The sequence below is a fragment of the Bison bison genome, unplaced genomic scaffold (genome assembly GCF_000754665.1).
Source record: "Bison bison bison isolate TAMUID 2011002044 unplaced genomic scaffold, Bison_UMD1.0 scf7180017864473, whole genome shotgun sequence".
Lineage (NCBI taxonomy): Eukaryota > Metazoa > Chordata > Mammalia > Artiodactyla > Bovidae > Bison > Bison bison.
In genome coordinates this window covers 3,710,143-3,730,994 of record NW_011495034.1, presented here as the reverse complement: position 1 = coordinate 3,730,994, position 20,852 = coordinate 3,710,143, and the positions used below count along the sequence as shown (strand labels likewise).

At 37.5% G+C, this 20,852-nt stretch overlaps 1 protein-coding gene across 2 annotated transcripts in view; it reads right to left on the bottom strand.

Annotated features, from left to right (window-relative positions):
* The window catches only part of ECHDC1 (ethylmalonyl-CoA decarboxylase 1), a 58,322-nt gene that overhangs the window by 13,164 nt on the left and 24,306 nt on the right, over nucleotides 1–20,852 (bottom strand). For both annotated transcript variants that reach the window (XM_010861750.1, XM_010861751.1), the window contains exons 2-5: nucleotides 18,235–18,453; nucleotides 13,418–13,560; nucleotides 8,696–8,748; nucleotides 3,566–3,646 (exon numbers count right to left, since the gene is read on the bottom strand). In XM_010861750.1, coding sequence (XP_010860052.1) covers nucleotides 3,566–3,646; nucleotides 8,696–8,748; nucleotides 13,418–13,560; nucleotides 18,235–18,453 — 496 coding nt within the window. The remainder of the gene's footprint in view (nucleotides 1–3,565; nucleotides 3,647–8,695; nucleotides 8,749–13,417; nucleotides 13,561–18,234; nucleotides 18,454–20,852) is intronic.

Here is a 20,852-nt window from a genome sequence, read left to right as displayed (position 1 = left end):
GTGATGGGACCAGATGCCATGATCTTCATTTTCTGAATGTTGAGCTTTAGGCCAACTTTTTCACTCTCCTCTTTCATTTTTATCAAGAGGCTTTTTAGTTCCTCTTCACTTTCTGCCATAAGGGTGGTGTTATCTGCACATCTGAGGTTATTGATATTTCTCCCAGCAATCTTGATTCCAGCTAGTGTTTCTTCCAGCCCAGCGTGTCTCATGATATACTCTGCATATAAGTTCAATACGCAGGGTGACAATATACAGCCTTGACGTACTCCTTTTCGTATTTGGAACCAGTCTCTTGTTCCATGTCTAGTTCTAACTGTTGCTTCCCGAGCTAGCATAAATGTGTGCTAAATATATGTTTAATGAATGACTCTACTGAATGCAGCTTAATATGAGGATCTATACAAGCCAAGTCATTGATCCACAAATGAATATGTCTTCACGGAAAAGTGACTGTATCAGTTTATGATACTGAATATATCTGATGAGGGTAGTACCCTGAGACTTCTCATAATCAAAAAAACTCAGTATTTTATGAGGTTCTAGGACATATGACACTTCATTTACAGAAAAACATAGAAAGGTAAATTAGTAGTATTAAAGGACTAAGTAATCTTTAATTATTTTTTCTGTGATTTTGCCTTTTGTCCTAAACCCTAACTCCACCCAAACACAGATCAGGAATGAGTATAAAAGATGAAGGAAAAGTCTAATAAATGCTTAAAGATGAGCACACCATTCTGTGTTAGAGGGTACATTTTGTCCAGAGTACATCTATAAAGTTTTAATTTTCACTTACTTTTATGTAGAGGATTTTTAAGTGTAATAATGTATATTTACATATAGCTTAGGATTCTTTAGATATATTACATTATATCTAAATATATACTTTATACTTATATATCATATATGTTTAAATGATATATTTCATAAGTACCTTTATTTCAGGGTAAAGTGAGAAAAGCATTTAATCCTTTCACACACATTTTCTATTTAGTCTCATATCGTCCATAAAGCCAATATAACTGCTTCCTCCTCATAGAATGAAAATGTAGCTTCCTGATAGAATCTGCAATTAGGTCTATATAGTCAAAGCTATAGTTTTTCCAATAGTAATGTATGAATGTGAGAGTTGGACCATAAAGAAAGCTGAGCATTGAAGAATTCATGCTTTTGACCTGTGGTGTTGAGGAAGACACTTGTGAGTCCCTTGGACTGCAAGGAGAGCAAACCAATCCATCCTAAAGGAAATCAGTCCTGAATATTCATGGGAAGGACTGATGCTGAAGCTGAAACTCCAATACTTTGGCCACCTGATGCGAAGAACTGACTCCTTGGAAAAGACTCTGATGCTGGGAAAGACCAAAGGCAGGAGGAGAAGGGGACGACAGAGGATGAGATGGTTGGATGGCATCACCGACTCAATGGACATGAGTTTGAGTAAGCTCCGGGAGTTGGTGATGGACAAGGAAGCCTGGTGTGCTGCATGCAGTCCATGGGGTCTCAAAGAGTCGAGCACAACTGAGCAACTGAACTGAATGCAATCTGCACTGATGACAGCAGAGGGCACTGTCGTGTGAAATGGCCAGTTGTTGTTGTATACAAGAATGCTCCCCAATTAGCAAGTAAAAGGCAATGGCACCCCACTCCAGTACTCTTGCCTGGAAAATCCCAGGGATGGAGGAGCCTGGTAGGCTGCAGTCCATGGGGTCGCGAGGAGTCGGACACAACTGAGTGATTTCACTCACTTTTCACTTTCATGCATTGGAGAAGGAAATGGCAACCCATCCAGTGTTCTTGCCTGGAGAATCCCAGGGACGGGGGAGCCTGGTGGGCGGCCGTCTATGGGGTCGCACAGACTCGGACACGACTGAAGCGACTTAGCAGCAGCAGTAGTCTTCAAAGGGACTTCCCCAGGGGGCAGTGGCTCAAAGGTAAAAAATCTGCGTGTGATATAGGAGCCACAGGTTCAATCCCTGGGTCGGGAAGATCCCCTGGAGTAGAGCATAGCAATCCACTTCAGTATTCTTGCCTGGAGAATCCCACGAACAGAGAAGCCTGGCAGGCTACAGTCCATAGGGTCACAGAGAGTCAGACACAACTGAAGCAACTTTAACACAGTTTTCAAAGAGACTAGGATCTTTGTAATTTGTCTTATACACCCAAACTATTTTAAAATCTCAATTTATTTGAATATAAAGTGACATATTTCAACTTATAAACTGAAACCTGAGTCATAAATTTTAAAAAGTTACCTCTTTTGCATGAATTAGCTAACTGAATCTTTCCTCATAGTATTTCTATTAGTATGCTATTTATATTTAGTTCAAAAGGAAAATAAATAGAATATATTGGTTATAGAATGGTTAACTTATAAAACTATAAAGGATAATGAGAAAGTAATTATAAAATTTCTGGTAATACTCTCTTACAGATGGAAATGAAGGGGTTATGACTTAAGGAGTTCAGGAATGCTGATAATGTTTCAATTCTTGACCTATAAGATGGTTACATAGCTTCCTATTTTGTAGCAAGTCATTAAACTGACATTTATGTTTTATACACACAAAACCAAAATACAGAAAGCCTTACAAAAACTGTATCATTCCTATAAAGTACAGCTGCATGTGTTAGTCACTGAGTCGTGTCTGACTCTTTGCGACCCCACGAACTGTAGCCCGCCAGGCTTCTTCATCCCTGGAATTCTCCAGGCAAGAACACTGGAGTGGACTGCCATTCCCTTCTCCAAAAGTACAGCTATCCAATACTAAAAAGAATTCTAGGATTAAAGGGTTGCTGCTGCTGCTGCTACTGCTAAGTCGCTTCAGTCGTGTCTGACTCTGTGCGACCCCATAGACAGCCGCCCACCAGGCTCCGCCGTCCCTGGGATTCTCCAGGCAAGAACACTGGAGTGGGTTGCCATTTCCTTCTCCAACGCATGAAAGTGAAAAGTGAAAGTGAAGTCGCTCAGTCGTTTCCGACCCTTAGCGACCCCATGGTCTGCAGCCTACCAGGCTCCTCCATCCATGGGATTTTCCAGGCAAGAGTACTGGAGTGGGGTGCCATTGCCTTCTCTGGATTAAAGGGTTAATTGATACCAAATAATTTTCTCTAAATGAATTCTCTAATCAGCTCAAAATCCCCACAAAGTTTCTACAAATCACAGTAGAGACAGGGTCTCAGAAAACCTTTTGTCATTAGTAAGAAGAAGACCCAAGCAGACCCTTTCCCCATTCTATTTCTTTGGTTTTTTTTTTTTTTAATTCTTTTCTTGTATAATTCTTGTGACTCTTCGCTTGTATTTCCTTGGCTTCATTCCCTGGGGACTTTGTTAATATGGATTTTTTTCAAAATCATTTTAACTTTTTGAAATGTACAGCAATGAAGTAATTATGGAGTTATATTAGACTCATTATCTACTTTAATGATATGATTGGCAGAAAGAAAATATTTCCTCATCAATCATCCTATTTTAAAATATATTAAATACTTATAATTCAGGCAAAGAAATAAATTTCACACGTTAATTATATTTGTGTGAGGAGTAATACAATTTTTACCCTACCTGAAATCACATGCTGTAGTAACTTCTGCTCCTCCACCCAATGCCCGACCTTGAACCAGTGCAACACTTATTAAAGGAAGTCTGTATATTGAAGGAAGAAGGACAAATGGATGTTAATATTTTAAATTCTGATATTAATCTACAAATATTTTAAAAACTTGAAATACAGTAGAAACAAAATTATTGATCTATGTTTAAAAAACAAGCACACCTCAAGGTACAGTACTCATTAGCCTGTAAATCATGAGAAGCAAAACAGTATAATAATGAAGATATAATAATTCATACTAAATGCTATGCAAACTTATCAAAGTGAAGGTGTTTGTAGCTAAGTCGTATCCGACTCTGTGCCACCCCATGGACTGTAGCCTGCCAGCTTCTGTCCATGGAATTCTCCAGGCAAGAATGCTGGAGTGGGTAGCCATTCCCTTCTTCAGGGGAACTTCCTGATCCAGGGATCGAACCTGGGTCTCCTACATTGCCATCTTTACTGTTCTGAACCACCAGGGAAGCCCCAAACTGATCAACATACCTCCCCAAATCATTATTTAAACTATAGGCATATTAACTTTCTTCCAAATAAACAGTTGCTTCTGTATAATGCAAGCACACCTCATTTTTTTGTGCTTCATTTTATTGGGCTTCCCTGGTGGCTCAGCTGGTAAAGAATCCGCCAGCAATGTGCGAAACCTGGGTTCAAACTCTGGGTTGGGAAGATCTCCTGGAGAAGGAAAAGGCTACCCTCTCCAGTATTCTGGCCTGGAGAAATCCATGGACTGCATACAGTCCATGAGGTTGCAAAGAGTTGGACACGACTGAGCAACTTTCACTTTCACTTATTGTGCTGGATTAAGCTTTGGCTAACAGTTAGCCAAGTTGTGAATGCAAAGTAAAAGTTCTTGAAAGAAATGAAAAGTGCTCCTCCAGTAAACACATGAAAGATAAGAAAGCAAAACAACTTTATTGCTAATAGGAAGAAAGTCTTATTGGTCCAGATATTAGATCAAATTACCCACATTTCCTTAAGCCAAAGCCTAATCCAGAGCAAGGTCCTAACTCTCTTCAGTTCTATGAAGGCTGAGAGAGATGTGGAAGACATAGAAGAAAAGTGTGAAGCTAGCAGAGGTTGGTTTATGAGGATTCAGGAAAGAAGTCATCTCCATAACATAAATGTGCTAGGTGAGGCAGCAAGTGTTGATGCAGATCAGATGCCAGCTGCAGCAAGTTATCCTGAAGATCTAACATAATTCATGAAGATGAGGACGCAGACAAAACAACCGTATATTAGAAGAAGATGCCATCTAGGACATTCACAGCTAGAGAGACATCAATGCCTGGCTTCAAAGCTTCAAAGGGCAGGCTAACTCTCGTTTTAGGGGCAGCCTGTTACTAGTCGAAACTAAATGTTCATTTACCACTCTGAAAATCCTAGGGCTCTTAAGAATTATGCTCAATCTACTCAGTGTTATATAAATAGAACAACAAAGGCTGGGTGAGCACATTGGTTTACAACGTAGTTTACTGAATATTTTAAGTCCACTGCTGATTTACTGCTCAGAAAAAATAGATTTCTTGCAAACTATTACTGCCCATTGACAATGAAATGCACCTGATCACCCAAGAGCTCCAATGAAGGTATACAGTGAAATAAAAGCTGTTTTTCATGCCTGCTAATACAACATCCATTCTGCAGCCTGTGGATCAAGTAGTAATTTTAACTTTCAAGTCTCATTATTTAAGAAATATAATTCATTAGTCTTTAGCTTCCACAGAGAGTGATTCTTCTGATGGATCTGGGCAAAGTAAATTGAAAACCTTCTGGAAAGGATTCACCATTTGAGATGCTGTTGGGGCTTCTCCAATGGCTTAGCAGATGAAGAATCTGCCTGTGATGCAGGAGACCCAGGAGACTGGAGTTCGATCCCTGGGTCGGGAAGATCCCCTGGAGGAAGAAATGGCAACCAACACCAGTATTCTTGCCTGCAAAATTCCATGGGCAGAGGAGCCTGGTGACACTATTAAAAACATCTGTGATTAATCGGAAGAACTCAAAACATCATTAACAGGAGTTTGGAAGAAGCTGATTCCAAACCTCTTGGATGACTTTGAGGGGTTCAAGACATTAGAGAAAGAGAAAGTAACTGCAGATGTGGTGGAAACAGCAAGAGAATAAGAAGTGGAGCTTGAAACTGTGACTGATTTTGCTGCAATCTCATGATAAACTTTAACAGATGAGGAGTTGCTTCTCATGGATGAGCAAAGAGAGTGGTTTCTTGAGATGGAATCTATTCCTGGTGAAGATGTTGTGATGACTATTGGAATGACAACAAAAGATTTTAAATATTAAATAAACGTATTTGATAAAGCTGCCACAGGGTTTGAGAGGATTGACTCCAATTTTGAAAGAAGTTCCTCTGTGGGTAAAAATGCTGTCAAACAGCACTGGATGTTACAGAGAAACTGTTCATGAAAGAAAGAGTCAAATGAAGCTGAAAACTTCACTGTTGTCTTATTTCAAGAAATTTCCACAGCTACCCCAACCTTCAGTGACTACCACCTTGATCAGTTAGCAGCCATCAATACTGACCCTGCACCAACAAAGAGACTAAGATTCACTGAAGGTTCAGATGATGATTGGCATTTTTCAGCAATAAAGTGTTTCTAAATTAATACGTACATTTTTAAAGACATAATGCTATCACATACTTAACAGACTACAGTAGAGTATAAATTAACTTTCATATGCACTGGGAAACCAAAAAATTCTGTGACTTGCTTTATTTTGCTACCATTTTGTTGTGGTGGTGTGGTACCCAACCTGCAATATCTCCGAGGTAAGCCTGTATACAGGCTTCCCTGGTGGCTCACATGGTAAAGAATGTGCCTGCAATGCAGCAGACCCAGGTTTGATCCCTGCGTCGGGACAATCCTCTGGAGAAGGAATGGCACCCACTCCAGTATTCTTGCCTGGAGAATTCCATGGACAGAGAAGCCTGGTGGGGTATAGTTCATGGGGTCCAAACAGTTAGACATGACTGAGTGACTGACTAACAAGCTTGTAGAGAGCTCCTGGAATTTCTAAGCACCTGACAATTGGGAATTATTCGGTGTGCTATAGTCTTAGTCCATTTTTGTTGATATCAAATTATAGATGGGAAAATTAAGGCTGTATCAAAAAGGAAGAAATGTGGTATGGAAGGTTCCTACCAAAAATCTTTTCATTCCTCATTGAAATGACCCAGAGACTGATCCTACATAAAAGAATGGTTCTGAAGTAAAAATAGTCTTCACCTTTCATGTTTGCAAAGACATGAAAAGACATGTTTGCAAAGACACAGTTTGCAGAACTGTGTATTAAAAGGTGAATTTAAAATGTTTCAAAAATATAAATTTTTTTGTAGGTCTAACCAAAATGAAAAGATACAGGTCTTAAGAAATTACACATTTCTTAACACACACTGCTTCCAAATAAAAAGGATTATCTAAAGAAAAAAACTTCTAAGATTTACTTAAGAAAAGGTCAAATGTGATGAATAGGAACTAATACAATGAAGATCACTCTTTCTAGACTCTCATATATAAAGAGTAACAAAAATACATTCATGTCCAATAAATAAGTGTGCTAAACAAGTATGAATTTCCTTAGTTTCCCCGAATTTTAACTTTTTTTACATTCAGAATATGGAAGTAGAAAGCTAATCACCCCAATCATGTCATAGTTTGTAACCCCAAATGCATAATGACAGGACCCAAATTTTTTCCCTTTTCTTCCTCTTCTAGGTGCAAAGTGAATCCATCTTTCTCAGACATATGTAAAAGCTTTCTCCAACTGGTAACTCTTCTTCTCTCTCCTTGTGGATACAGACCACTTTACTATGCTGCTGCCAAGTCGTTTCAGTCGTGTCCAACTCTGTGCGACCCCATAGACGGCAGCCCACCAGGCCCCCCCCCGTCCCTGGGACTCTCCAGGCAAGAACACTGGAGTGGGTTGCCATTGCCTTCTCCAACGCATGAAAGTGAAAAGTGAAAGTGAAATCGCGCAGTCCAGTACGACTCTTCGCGACCCCATGGACTGCAGCCTAACAGGCTCCTCCATCCATGGGATCTTCCAGGCAAGAGTACTGGAGTGGGGTGCCATTGCCTTCTCCTATTCATTCTACTAATTTTGAATATTAGGTTATCTTTATGCATCTTTTCTGCTCTAGTATCAGTATTTAACTATACTTAAATATAGCCAGCTTATAACTAAATACAAACTCTTTAGGGAAAAGAGCTAAGTCTTAAACTCTTTTTACCTCTCAAGGCTCTTATTTTTTAAATATTTGTATGTACTTCACTAACACCTAATTATATGACTGTCCTTGATGGCAAAAATAAACAGTTCATCATTAGAATAAATATGAACCAGAATATATGAATATTGGATTCATATATTCTAAATATGAATAGAGTATCAGTGACTATTTTTTAACTAGTGCAAAGCATAGACTAATAAAGAGTTATTTGGGTTTTTTTTAGAAATTGTGTTCTTTTTTTAATTATTGCCTTTTTTATTTTTTAAATTATGAAAATATAACACATTTATAGGAGACTTGGAAAATACAGAACAAAGTTACATACAGTTCCACTATATATTACAATTATTTTTTTAATAAAGATTTTTAGTTGGAGTTTCAATATCAAACTCTCAAAAATTAATGGACTGAACATACAAAAAAGTAGAAGGATACAGTAGACCTGAAAGGTACCATGAACCAATTCAACATAATTAAGATTTATACAATTTTCATACAATAGGAGGATTTGTATCTATTCAAGTTCTCATAGACTATAAACTAGGAGGCCCTGGAACATATCCAGGGACATAAAACAAGATGCAAAAATTTCATGGTCTAAAGGTATAGAAATCAGAGTCTGTTCTCTTACCACTGTGGAATGATGCTAAAAATCAGTATCAAAAGATATTTGAAAATAACCCATGTATTTTCAAGTACCATGTGACATTTACCAAGAGAGATCTTTGACTTAGCCACGGAAAGCCTCAATAAAGTTAGAAGACTGAAAAAACACAGAGGGTGGTTACAGAGAAGAAAGCATAGAAATCATGTTTTAAAAACAAAGATACATTACCTCATAAATCGTGTTAAGGTGTTTTGCATGAACATGCATATGGCCATTCCATCCTTTAAGAATAAACACAAAGATACAATGTAAATGTTTTACATAAGAAATTTAAAAAGAAAAACACTTTTAGGATTTAGAAAGTAGAGCCAAAAATAATGAAATTTTTAAAATGAGGTTTTCATTTAAAAACTCTTTGAAGCTGTCTGAAATGCAAATTATAGTGTATTTATTGTGTTGATCTTCAAGGGTTTTTTGAATTCAGCTTTGTATGAGGTATTACCATGGACTTAGGTGTAAGAGTCAGGTCTCAGAAAAGTGTAGAGATCTACTCAGGGTAATTTGGAAGGACCAGGCATAAGACATACCCACCTATTATCCCAAACTCTGATCCCCTATGAATATAAACATATAAAAAACAAATTTCTTAATAGTAGTATAAACTCATTGCCTCTTCTTTTTACCCTCATATACTTTCTTAAACCAAGTATAATGGGGTCTTCAGCCTTCTCTCAAAAAACTTTCCTCAAAGGTTTCTAACAATCTCCTATTTGTTAAATTAAATAGCTTTTCCTTATTCTCATCTCCTTCTGTATCCCCATAACATACGTAGCATCTTCCTTTGATCAATTTTTTCATTTTGATAGTCTCCGTTTCTAGCGACACTTCAACTCCCAATTCTCTTCCTATTTCTTTGATTACTATATTCTAGTTTTCTTGTCTCTTTTTTATTCAGCTAAATACATGTTACCAAAAATCCAATCCATGATTCTCTTTCTCTACCTTATCTATAATTTCTTCCTTGGAAGTGTCATCCATTCCCATTGCTTCAACTAGTGTTTCCTTTAAGAGTCCCAAAACCTGCTAAGAAATTTCACATTCTGCCAACATTTCAAATTTGGCATGACAAAACCAACTAGTTATGAAAAAGCTTACTTTTAACACGAGTATCACCACATAATAAAAACATAAACTTGAGCAAGTCATAACAATGAACTTCAGTTTTCTTACACAATAAGGAAGGAACAAAAAATTTTAAAGACTTGTTCCATTTGATTTAAAGAATGGTTAGAAAGATGAAAATGTACCTAGATGCTTTGTAATAGATCACAGAGTTCTGAATTAACAGGAACGGTTTCTCTAGTCCAAGAGGTTCAGAATTCTTGGCATTATCTTTAACTCCTCCATTTCAGTTTTCTTGTGTTTGCTGAGTTACCAAGCATGTCCCCTCAATCCTTCTTTTGAAATATTTCTAATTTAAATCCCTTTGTCTTCTATTTTCACAAGTTTGAACTTGTGTTACTCATGGTTAGATTATTGTAACAGCCTTGTTTCCTAACTGGCCTCTCTGTATTTAATTTCTCTTTCCTCTGTAACGTATCTTGCATCCTGCCTGAAAAACCTTCTTACAGGATAATTTCATATCACCAATAAAATAAGGTCAGAATTCCTTGGGAAGGATTGATCCCAAACTATTTTACCAACTTTATTGACTACTGTACCCTTCAGTAAAGCATCCTAACTTCTTCTGCAACAAACTATTTGCCATTCCTTTAACACCTTACATTTATTGTTGTTCTATGTCTTGGCTCACGTCATTCCCTCTATTTGGAACAGCTGGTCCTTGTCTCTACCTATTTCAAGGAATGCCTGAATCAAACATTTTTTCAACAAGATTTTCTAAATCCCAGAGTAACAACTTTTTCCTTTTGTGTTTCTGTAGTATTTTCCTTTTTCTAACTTAACTAGAGAATTTATAGATTGTATACATTGTGTTTAGATTTATTATTAGTCACATCATCTATACAAGATAAAGATAGGGAACATGATCAGTAGAATGTGGCCCTGGTTCCCAGTCTTCAAAAGTCTTGTGAGAAAAAAGAAATGCATCATGCATCAAGGTACACATTAAGTATTCTGAGAAATGCTTAAACAAGCTGAGAATAGTGGCAAATAAGAAACGATTCACTGGGTTGGAGTAGTTGAGGAGGCTTTACAGAGGAGAAGAGGAGATGGCATTTGCTAGATAATTTGAGGCTGACAAAACGCATTCTTTATCCTCAGAAGCTAGCAGTGTAATCAACATTCTGCATATAGTATGTGCTTGTTGAAGTTAACTGACTCAGATGAATTTGAGATGGAGAACTACGTTGTTTCACAAAATAAAGGCAATCAATGAGTAGTAAATCCAGTATGATACAGCTGGGAAGAATTTGGGAAGAGCCAAAAGGAGGGAGGAGATGCCAGCCCATAATATATTCTGCCAACCTCCCAGAAATCCTTTTGCTGGACACCATTGAGACAGAGATGTATGTGCTGCCAGGAATCGGACCAAATATGGATATAAGCAAGATGACTGGCCGGAGATAACCTGGAAAGCTAACTCCCAGTTACAATAAAACCTGAGACCAAGAGCCATGTGGCAGAGCAGTTCTCCTGGGTTCCTTTACCCTGCTGTTCTCTGCCTAGGCATCCCTTCCCAATAAAGCATTTTGCTTTGTCAGTATGTGTCTCCCTGGACAATTCATTTCCGAGTGTTAGACAGGAGCCCACTCTTGGGCCCTGGAAGCGGTCCCCCTTCCAGTAAGAGAACCATAAATGGGCCTTCCTTTTTTTCCGTAAGTGCCTGTTGTATGAATTTACTAATTTCCTCAAAATACACAGAAGTGTTTTGAGAAATTTATAACAGCTTGTCTACAAATCAATAAGGTTACAATGGAACTGTACAATAAGCACAGCAAAAGCAAAGAAGTTAGACAAGAACTTTGAGGCTCTTTGATAAGAACTGCAAAAATTTAGGCCACAGAGAAATAGGGGGCAACAGACTGGCCAGAAACTTAACAAGGGAAGTCACTGAACAAAGGAGGATACTATCTTCAAGGAACATAGAGAAATATACAGGTTTCTAAAAGGCCAAACTTTTCCTCGAGGCATCAAACCCATTCACTGCAGAGTAAGAAGGTTTTTATTTCCCCCTATCTTAAAGCTTCAACTGGACTCTTATTATTTCTGTCCTCTGAAAAAAGACTTCTCAGAGTCTGCAGAACATCTGCAGCATCAAGTCACATCTTAGAAATGGGTTAATATTGCACTAGATTTTTTTCCTCTTTTATTCTTTTTTTCTGTTCCAAAACTTTTCAAGGCTAATGCTTTTCAGGGCTAATTCATCTCTCTGCTTGGACCATCTTAATGAAGGATTAACTGTCTAATAGGAACAATTAGGGACTTCTCTGGTAGCCCAGATGGTAAAGAATCCACCCGCAATGCGAGAGACCTGGGTTCGATTCCTGGGTTGGGAAGATCCCCTGGAGAAGGGGACAGCTACCCACTCCAGTATTCTGACCCGGAGAATTCCATGGACTGTATAGTCCATAGGGGTGGCAAAGAGTCGGACATGATTGAGTGACTTTCACTTTCTTTCACTAGGAACAATGAGAGCTTTTTTCCCTGCTCATTAAAAAAAGGGTATCAAAATGAAACCAACCTCTTGAGACCAGGTCCTAAAGAAAAAAAGAAAAAAACTACCGATAGATAAGCAAATACAATGCTGATGATTGTCGATTCTGAGTACAGGAGGGTTTCAACATATTAGTCTGAAAAATAAAATACTGCCTATCCTATAGGTAAACAAAGGATGAAGCAGTCATCAGCGATCACAGTCAACCCTGATGGTGAACCCTAAGGGAGCTTAGAACTGAAACAAGGAATGCACCCCCATCGAGCAGTCATTAGACTGTAGCCACTCCCAATAGTGCAGCTTGAGGGAACTCAGGATGAGAAAACAGGATACTGGCCCCTACAGCTGAGGTACATACCAAAGGAAACGATTTCAGTGAGCCCAGACTCTTGAATCTACCCATACACAGAAAAGTGCTGAATTCCTTAACTTCAATGTCTGGCTTTCTTTAATTAACAATAATTTCCTGACTACTTGCCCTTTGTTGCAAACACACCCATATATCTTGGCTCCCCTTCACAGCCTCAGAGCGATTTCTCAGGGTTATGAGATACTGTGAAAGAGAAAGAGATACTGTGAAAGAAAGAGATACTATGAAAGATACTGTGAAAGAGATACTATGAAAGAGAGATCTTTCCTCATAGATATTATGCAAATTGAAATCCTTATACTACATAGAGTGGTGCAAGAGCTGTCCAATAACATTAAAACATTATTACCTACATACAGTTCACATCTATCATTAAATGGTAACAGATACATTTTTCTCCCTTTTTCCTCTCTCTCTCATCTGCTTTTTTTTTTTTTTTCCTGCCTAGGGGATGTTAGTGGAGGGGTGAATTCAAGAAAAACAGCTTCCATGGAGGACAAATACTGAGAGATGATTCAGACTGCTTTTCTGTCACCATAATTCAGAAGCAAATGTTTCAACTCCCAGCGTTTGTTGGAGCCTATCAAGTGCCAAAGCCATGCTAGGTATTTTATATATGTACCTCATGCAAAACTCCATATCATGAGATGCTATAGGGCTTCACATCCTTGCTGGTTTTAATAGTGGACGTTTTATTGCTAACCTTCCTGTCCTTCATTTTTTCCCCATCACTTCACACTATTACAAGCTAATCTTTAAGATGCAAAAACAAAAACTCTGATCTTTGGAAAGCTATTAGAGAATAGCTGTCATCATAATAACCATATAAGTAGAATATAAATATCTTAGCCATAGATGGCTGACAAACGTGTAGAATCTACTGCATAATTCATACAATACTTGCCTCTGGAGTTCCTAGTGCTTTCACAGCATTCAGATCAGATCCTGAGGAAAAAGTATTTTTTGCCCCACGGATGATGAGGCCTTTCCCCTCTGTCCAATTTTCCAATTCAATCACTTTTTCCAGAAGTTGTAGCATCATAACACCTGCCGAAGAGGGGAGGGGGAATCACATACACATAAAATATTGGACAAATAGAAATAATTTAGTAACTGTAAGGTGTCAAACAAGACTCTTAGATTACAAATTTTACAAATACTGAATGTCTATCAAATGCCTATAATGTTGGTACTGAGTATATACGAAGAAGATAAGCATGACAGTCTCTCTGCTTTAAAAATTTACAATTTGTTAGTGATCTCTCTTTATCTCCCCCTTAATTAAGACACCACATAAATATGTGGTTAGGTAGGAAAAAAAAGCTGGCACTGAGTATGAGAAACCTATACCAGTAGTTAAACTAATCTTATTGACTCTGTGAAATAAACATGAGATGAAATGGACCATGAAGAGTATCTGCTTGGGTGATCTTCAGGCAAAGACCTGAGAGTTCTGAGTGTAGGGCTCATTCATCATCTCTCAACCCAAACCAACCCCATCACTCTAATCAAAGTAGCTCTGCTTGTATTAGTTTTAAACACTAGGCATCAAATTAATACTTGTTTCCATTTGAATAAAAAGCTTTACTGATATAAATCATAAAGTATAGCTATTCAGTAGTTAGTTAAAATTAGTAGCTAGCTAGTCTAAAATCTCTAGAACAGTCTTACCTTTCTAATTTTATTTTTTTCTAGGCTTATATAAAAGTTGCCTTTTATTCTCTGAACCAACTGAAGGTATGGAGCTGCACTGTCCAATGAAGTAACCACCACCCACATGAAGTCACTGAGCACCTGAAATATGGCTAGTCTAAACTGAGATGTGCAGTAGTGTAAACAGTTTTTGGCAGGAAAGAGCTCTCGACAGGAAGCCCCTGTCTTGTCACTAACCTTAGGCCAGGCAACCCCATCCTCTACTCATCTCTGGCCTTAGGCACAACTATCAGATCTCTGGATGACACAATACATCGCCTAACATGTTGGTTCTTTCCATAGATCAGATAAGTAGAGATGAAGAATAAGTAACAGAGGACTTGATCTCTTCCCTAGCTTCTTCTTCAGAAATCTCAAGAACAAATCCGTGCAAACTGTGTGAACGAGAGCATCTAAAGAAAAATTACAAGAAGTCAACAAGCCAGCACACAGTGGGGGATGGCAATGACTCAGACACCTTATCCCGGTGACTGAGATTATGTCCCCTTTTTCCCTTAAAACTTTCATGGCTGAGCAGAATCTTCAGAGGTGGTTTTTGTGGGACACTGAGTCCACCATCTCCCCAAATTGCCAGCATTCTGACTAAAAGCAACTTTCTTTCCTAATAACACTTGTTTTGAATGCTGATTTTTGAGTAGCAAGCAGCCAGACTCACTTCACTAACAGTAGTGTAAAATACATAGCAGATTTCAAAGACTTGGTATGAAAAAGAGGAAAATATCTCATTGATACTTTTAATATCAATCACAAGTTGCAATATTCTGAATACACTGATTAAACACAATGTTATTAAAATTAACCCTTTTTTTTCCTTTTAAAAATAGGGCTACCAGAAAATTTTAAATGATATATATAGCTGACACTTGTATCCTGCATTATATTTCTATTCGTTAACATTAATAGCAAGAGATATCTCTAAATTCTGCTGAGTGTAAAGAAAAGTCATCTTGTGTTGAAAGACATCATTGATAATTTACAAAGTTTACAGTCTATCGAATTATGTCTATAGTTATGATTATGTAAAGACACATAAAACTTTATTGGGATATTTTTGAACCCAATATTTCAAATGCTACTACAAAATATAATTCACAACCCCCTCCCTCCATGAAGCATATAACTGATAAACAGAGACTGCCAAAATCACCTTGAAACATGAGTGCTGGGTAGTCAGCAAGGTTATTCATTGCCTTCTGTATTACATCATGGTAGAATAACTCAAATTTGAGCTTTGGCAAAAAATTACAAATTATCCAGGTCCTGGATGTTGAGGTCTCTTAAATGTAAAATTCTTATGTGCCAAGAGTGTTGCCTAGCAATAGAAGGTATTTACCTGTATCTCAGAGTTAGAAAAGGGGCAGCAAATAGGCAAGTGCAGTGCTTTCACTGATTATTAGAATTACATGGTTAAAATGACAGTCTTATTTTAGTTCACAAAAAAATTAAACTAACCTTTTTTTTAATTTAGGCTTTTCTCTTTAGTTTTTAATCTTTGAAATATCCTTCCCTTTGTCTCCTAGTGACAGCTGAACACAAATGAAGTTATTAAGCACTTAAAATTTCCATGGAAAACATAATCAAGCTCAATTTGATTAATTTTATCAATATCTGTATTCATATATTTAAAAATAATTAAAACACACAATTAGTAAAAATGTTCCTAGTTCAAACAAGACAATGGTGCCCACTCTCGCCACTATTATTCAACAGAGTTCTAGAAGTACTTGTCACAGCAATCAGAGAAGAAAAAGAAATAAAAGGGATCCAAGAAAAGAAGTAGTAAAACTCTTACTGCTTACAGACGACATGATACTATACATAGAAAATCCCAAAGATATTATCAGAAAATTACTAGAGTCAATCAGTGAATTTAGTAAAGTCACAGGATTCAAAATCAATCAATACACAGAAATTATTTGCATTCCTTCAGAAAGAGAAATTAAGGAATCAATCCTATTTACCACTGCAACAATAAAATACCTAGGAATAAATCTACCTAAAGGGGACAAAACAGCTGTATACAGAAAACTGTAAGACACTGATGAAAAAAATCAAAGACAACATAAACAGATGGAGAGATATACCATGTTTTTGGATTGGAAGAGTCAATACTGTGAAAATGACTATACTACCCAAAGCAATCTACAGATTCAATGCATCCCTATCAAAGTACCAATGGCGTTTTTCACAGAACTAGAACCAAAAAAAATCTCACAATTTGTATGGAAACACAAAAGACCCTGAGTAGCCAAAACAGTCTTGAGAAAGTATAGAGCTGGAGGAATCAACCTTCTTGACTTCAGACTATACTACAAAGCTATAGTCATTAAGACAGTATGGTATGGCCACAAAAACAGAAATACAGACCAATGGAGCAAGATAGAAAGCTCAGAGATAAACCCACATACCTATGGGCACCTTATCTTTGACAAAGGAGGCAAGAATATACAATGAAGAAAAGATAGTCTCTTCAATAAGTGGTGGTGGGAAAACTGGACAGTCGCATATGAAAGAATGAAATTAGAACACTTCCTAACACCATACACAAAGATAAACTCACAATGGATTAAAGAACTAAATATAAGATGAGAAACTATAGAACTCTTAAGAGGAAAACATAGGCAGAATACTCTTTGGCATAAACCATAGCAAGATCCTCTATGACCCACCTTCTAGATTAAGGGAAATAAAAACAAACAAAGGGAACCTTAAAAACTTAAAAGTTTTTGCATAGCAAAGGAAACTATAAACAAGGTATAAAGACAACAAAAGACAACCCTCAGAATGGGAGAAAATAACAGCTAATGAAACAACTAACAAAGGATTAATCTCCAAAATAGATACGCAGTTCATGAAGCTCAATACCAGAAAAACAAACAACTCAGTCAAACAGTGAGCAGAAGACCTAAACAGACATTTCTCCAAAGAATACAGATAGCTAATAAACATATGAAAAGATGCTCAATGTTGACAGCTCATTATTAGAGAAATGCAAATCAAAATCACAAGGTATCACCTCACACAGGTCAGAATGGCCATCATCAAAAAACTACAAAAAATAAATGTTAAGACAGGGTGTGGAGAAAAGGAAAGCCTCTAGCACTGTTGGTGGGAATGTAAACTGGTACAGCCACTATCGGGCATAGTATGGAGATTCCTTAAAAAACTAGGAATAAAACTACCATATGACCCAGCAATTGTACTACTGGGCATACACTCTGAGAAAACCAAACCTGAAAAGGACACATGTACCCCAATGTCCACTGCAGCACTATTACAAGACCTAGGACATGGAAGCAACCTAGATGCCCATCAATAGGTGAATGGATAAAGAAGATGTGGTACACATATACGATGAAATATTACTCAGTCATAAAAAGGAATGCATTTGAGTCAGTTCAGTTCTAATGAGGTGGATGAAACTAAAGCCTAATATTCAGAGTGAAGTTATGTCAGAAGGAGAAAAACAAGTATCATATATTAACACATATACATGGAATCTAGAACAATGGAACTGATGAACCTATTTGCAGGGCAGCAATGGAGACACAGACATAGAGAACAGACTTGTGGACACGGTGAGGGAAGGAGAAGCTGGGGGAAATTTAGAGAGGAGCATGGAAACAGATACACTACCATATGTAAAACAGATAGCCAGTAGGAATTTTCTGTATGATGCAGGGAGCTCAAACCAGTGCTCTGTGGCAACATAGAAGGGATCAGGTGGGAGGTGGAAGGGGGGGTTCAGGAGGAAGGGGCCATATGTATACCTATGACTGACTGATGTATGGCAGAAACCAAAACAATCTTACAACATAGTTATCCTCCAATTAAAAATAAATAAATTTTAAAAATATTCCTGGTTCATGTGACAGCTTTTCATTTTTACATGTTCTACAAAGAGTACCAAGACTTTCAAGAATTCTGTCTACAGAGTTTAAGAATAAAAATCACAAGATAGCAGGTTAGATTTAGTATCATTCTTTAACATAAGAAAGATCTCTATACCTGAGAAGGCGTTCATTTTGCTTGGATTGTTCAGAGTAAGAATGCCAATGCCATTGTTTTCCTTCTGAAGGTCAATGGATCCACCAGGAAACTGTTCAAGTTTTTTTTTCACTTCTTCTTCATGGAAGCCATGAGAAGTATTATAAAGTGACAATCCTATCTGATGCAGCAATCTTTTCTTTACAGCGTTAGGCGATGTCTTCAAAAGACTTGCCATTTCTGGAAAAAAGAGAGAAGTAGGCAGTAGTCTAGCTAAACAGACACTTTTCTAATATAACACATTAATAGGCTTTAGCGAGGAACCTTTCTGTTTACTGAAAAGACTTCCCTACTTCTCAAAGCACTCTAAGTACCGGATTACTTCCCTTTTCCCAGCTTCTCAAACCAAACAATTCCCAAAGTACATGATTTCAGTACATCACTAGGAGATGATGACACAGTTACAGGACATTTACTGAGATCCAACACACTAGGAGGGTTTAGAAAACTTGCTGTTCTGTAGTTTGCACCATCTCCTGCCTTCAGGGAGTCTTCTTCATGATGGCAGTTCTTCTTCTAACTCTAAATCTAAGAAAAAATTCAGTTCAAAAGTCCCTTTGGAAACAACCTCTAGGCAGAAATGCAACAGAGCAGTATTCTTGGTATTATCCTTATCTTATGTAATGCTCTCACAGAAACAGCTGTAAGGAGTCCCAAGGAAAATAGGGAAAGAAGTAGGAACACATATGTAAGGTTTCTGCATCCCCCAAAGTTCTGTCAACTCTTCTCATTTTACATATCTCATCTCCGGGTAATCACCTATTTGTTCAAATGCTTTTTTGTAAGTATTTTTGCTGACATAAAAAATACACTCAGAAATGATACAAATCATAAGTTACAGTTCAATGAATTTTCACAAGGCAAATACATTCAAGTAAATAGCACTCAGATCAAGAAACAGAACATGAACCTTATAAGGTCCACCATTCATTGTGCCACTTTTTGGTCATGACTCCAAATAAGGATAACAACTATCTTGACTTCTAACACTCAAGATTAGTTGGCCTGCTATTGAACATTACACAAATTGAAAAATATGGTATATCGTCTTTTGTCTGGTTTCAACTATGTTTGTGACACCTATTACTATTATTATGTGTAATGAAATTCTAAATAGTCCATTCTTTTCATTGTTGTATTTCATTATATGAATATACCACCATTCATCAATTCCAATGTAAACAGACATTAGGGTTGTTTCTGGGTTTTGGCATTACAAGTTGAGCTGCTGTGAACATTTTAGTATCTGTCTTTGGGTCAACACATATGCACTTCTGTTGGCTATATCTAAAAATAGAAGTAGTGGATCAGGCAGCAGCTGGCTAAAACTGATTGTTAAACAGTGAAGAATTTTGCAAGTTGTTTTTTTTTAAACCACTGGTAGCTTGAAATTATAAGAAATAAAAAAACTTAAAATGGTCCATTTTCAAGGGTGCTGACTTTGGGTGGAAAAATTACTACCAGCCAAAGTGGCCTAACAGCTTACTGACACAGTAACCATAAGGGTTATAAAACTGGAAAGTCCGGGCAAACAAAGGGAGAGTGGAATGTCTAGGATTTTCATGGAGGCTCATTCTACTAGTGAATTCAAAACAGAAAACAGGAATGAGTGCACAGGAAAGGAAGAAACAAGATGTCAGGGAGGGGCAAGCCCATATAGAGAGAGGGAACAAACCTAGGCAACATCCAGGAAGACTGTTCATCACACAGTACTCAGCCAAGAAGGAACCGGGGGAAGGGCTTGCATGCTAGGGGATAAAACTGCTTGTTTTAATGACAGTGGGTATGCCTGCCCACCAGACACCAGACCTTGCAAGACCGTCATAAAGCCTCTCTTCTAGCTGCACCTAGTGATTCCAAGTTCCTCTTTCAGTCTGGGCCAGTGGGCTTTATTTCCCACAGAAATTACTCATGGTGAAAAGTATCAGCAAACTCTACATATCAATCTCTCTCTCCTTCTCACATTCACACATATCACACACACACTGCCATTTTCCATTTTCCAAGGGCTGGTCATAATGATCATACCAGTTCATTTGTTCCACTTTAAGAGATATTGGCTAATAAGAGTTTTCATACCCAAAGACAGTGAACATTCCAGTTGCTCCATGATCTTATTAATCATTTGCTAATGTCTTTTTATTTCCTTTCTTTCCATTTTAGGTATTCTAGATAGTGATACAGTCATTGCGGTATTACTTTGCATTTCTATGACGTCTAATGAAGTGAAACTCCATTTTCATATGCTAATTTGTTATTTGTATATCATCTATTGTAAAGTGCCTCTTCCAAGTTTTTTTACCCATTTTTTCTATTTATTTACCTTTTATTCCAGCACAAGCTGGAATCAAGATGGCCGGGAGAAATATCAATAACCTCAGATATGCAGATGACACCACCCTTATGGCAGAAAGTGAAGAGGAACTAAAAAGCCTCTTGATGAAAGTGAAAGAAGAGACTCAAAAAGTTGGCTTAAATCTCAACATTCAGAAAACGAAGATCATGGCATCCAGTCCCATCACTTCATGGCAAATAGATGGGGAAAGAGTGGAAACAGTGTCAGACTTTATTTTTGGGGG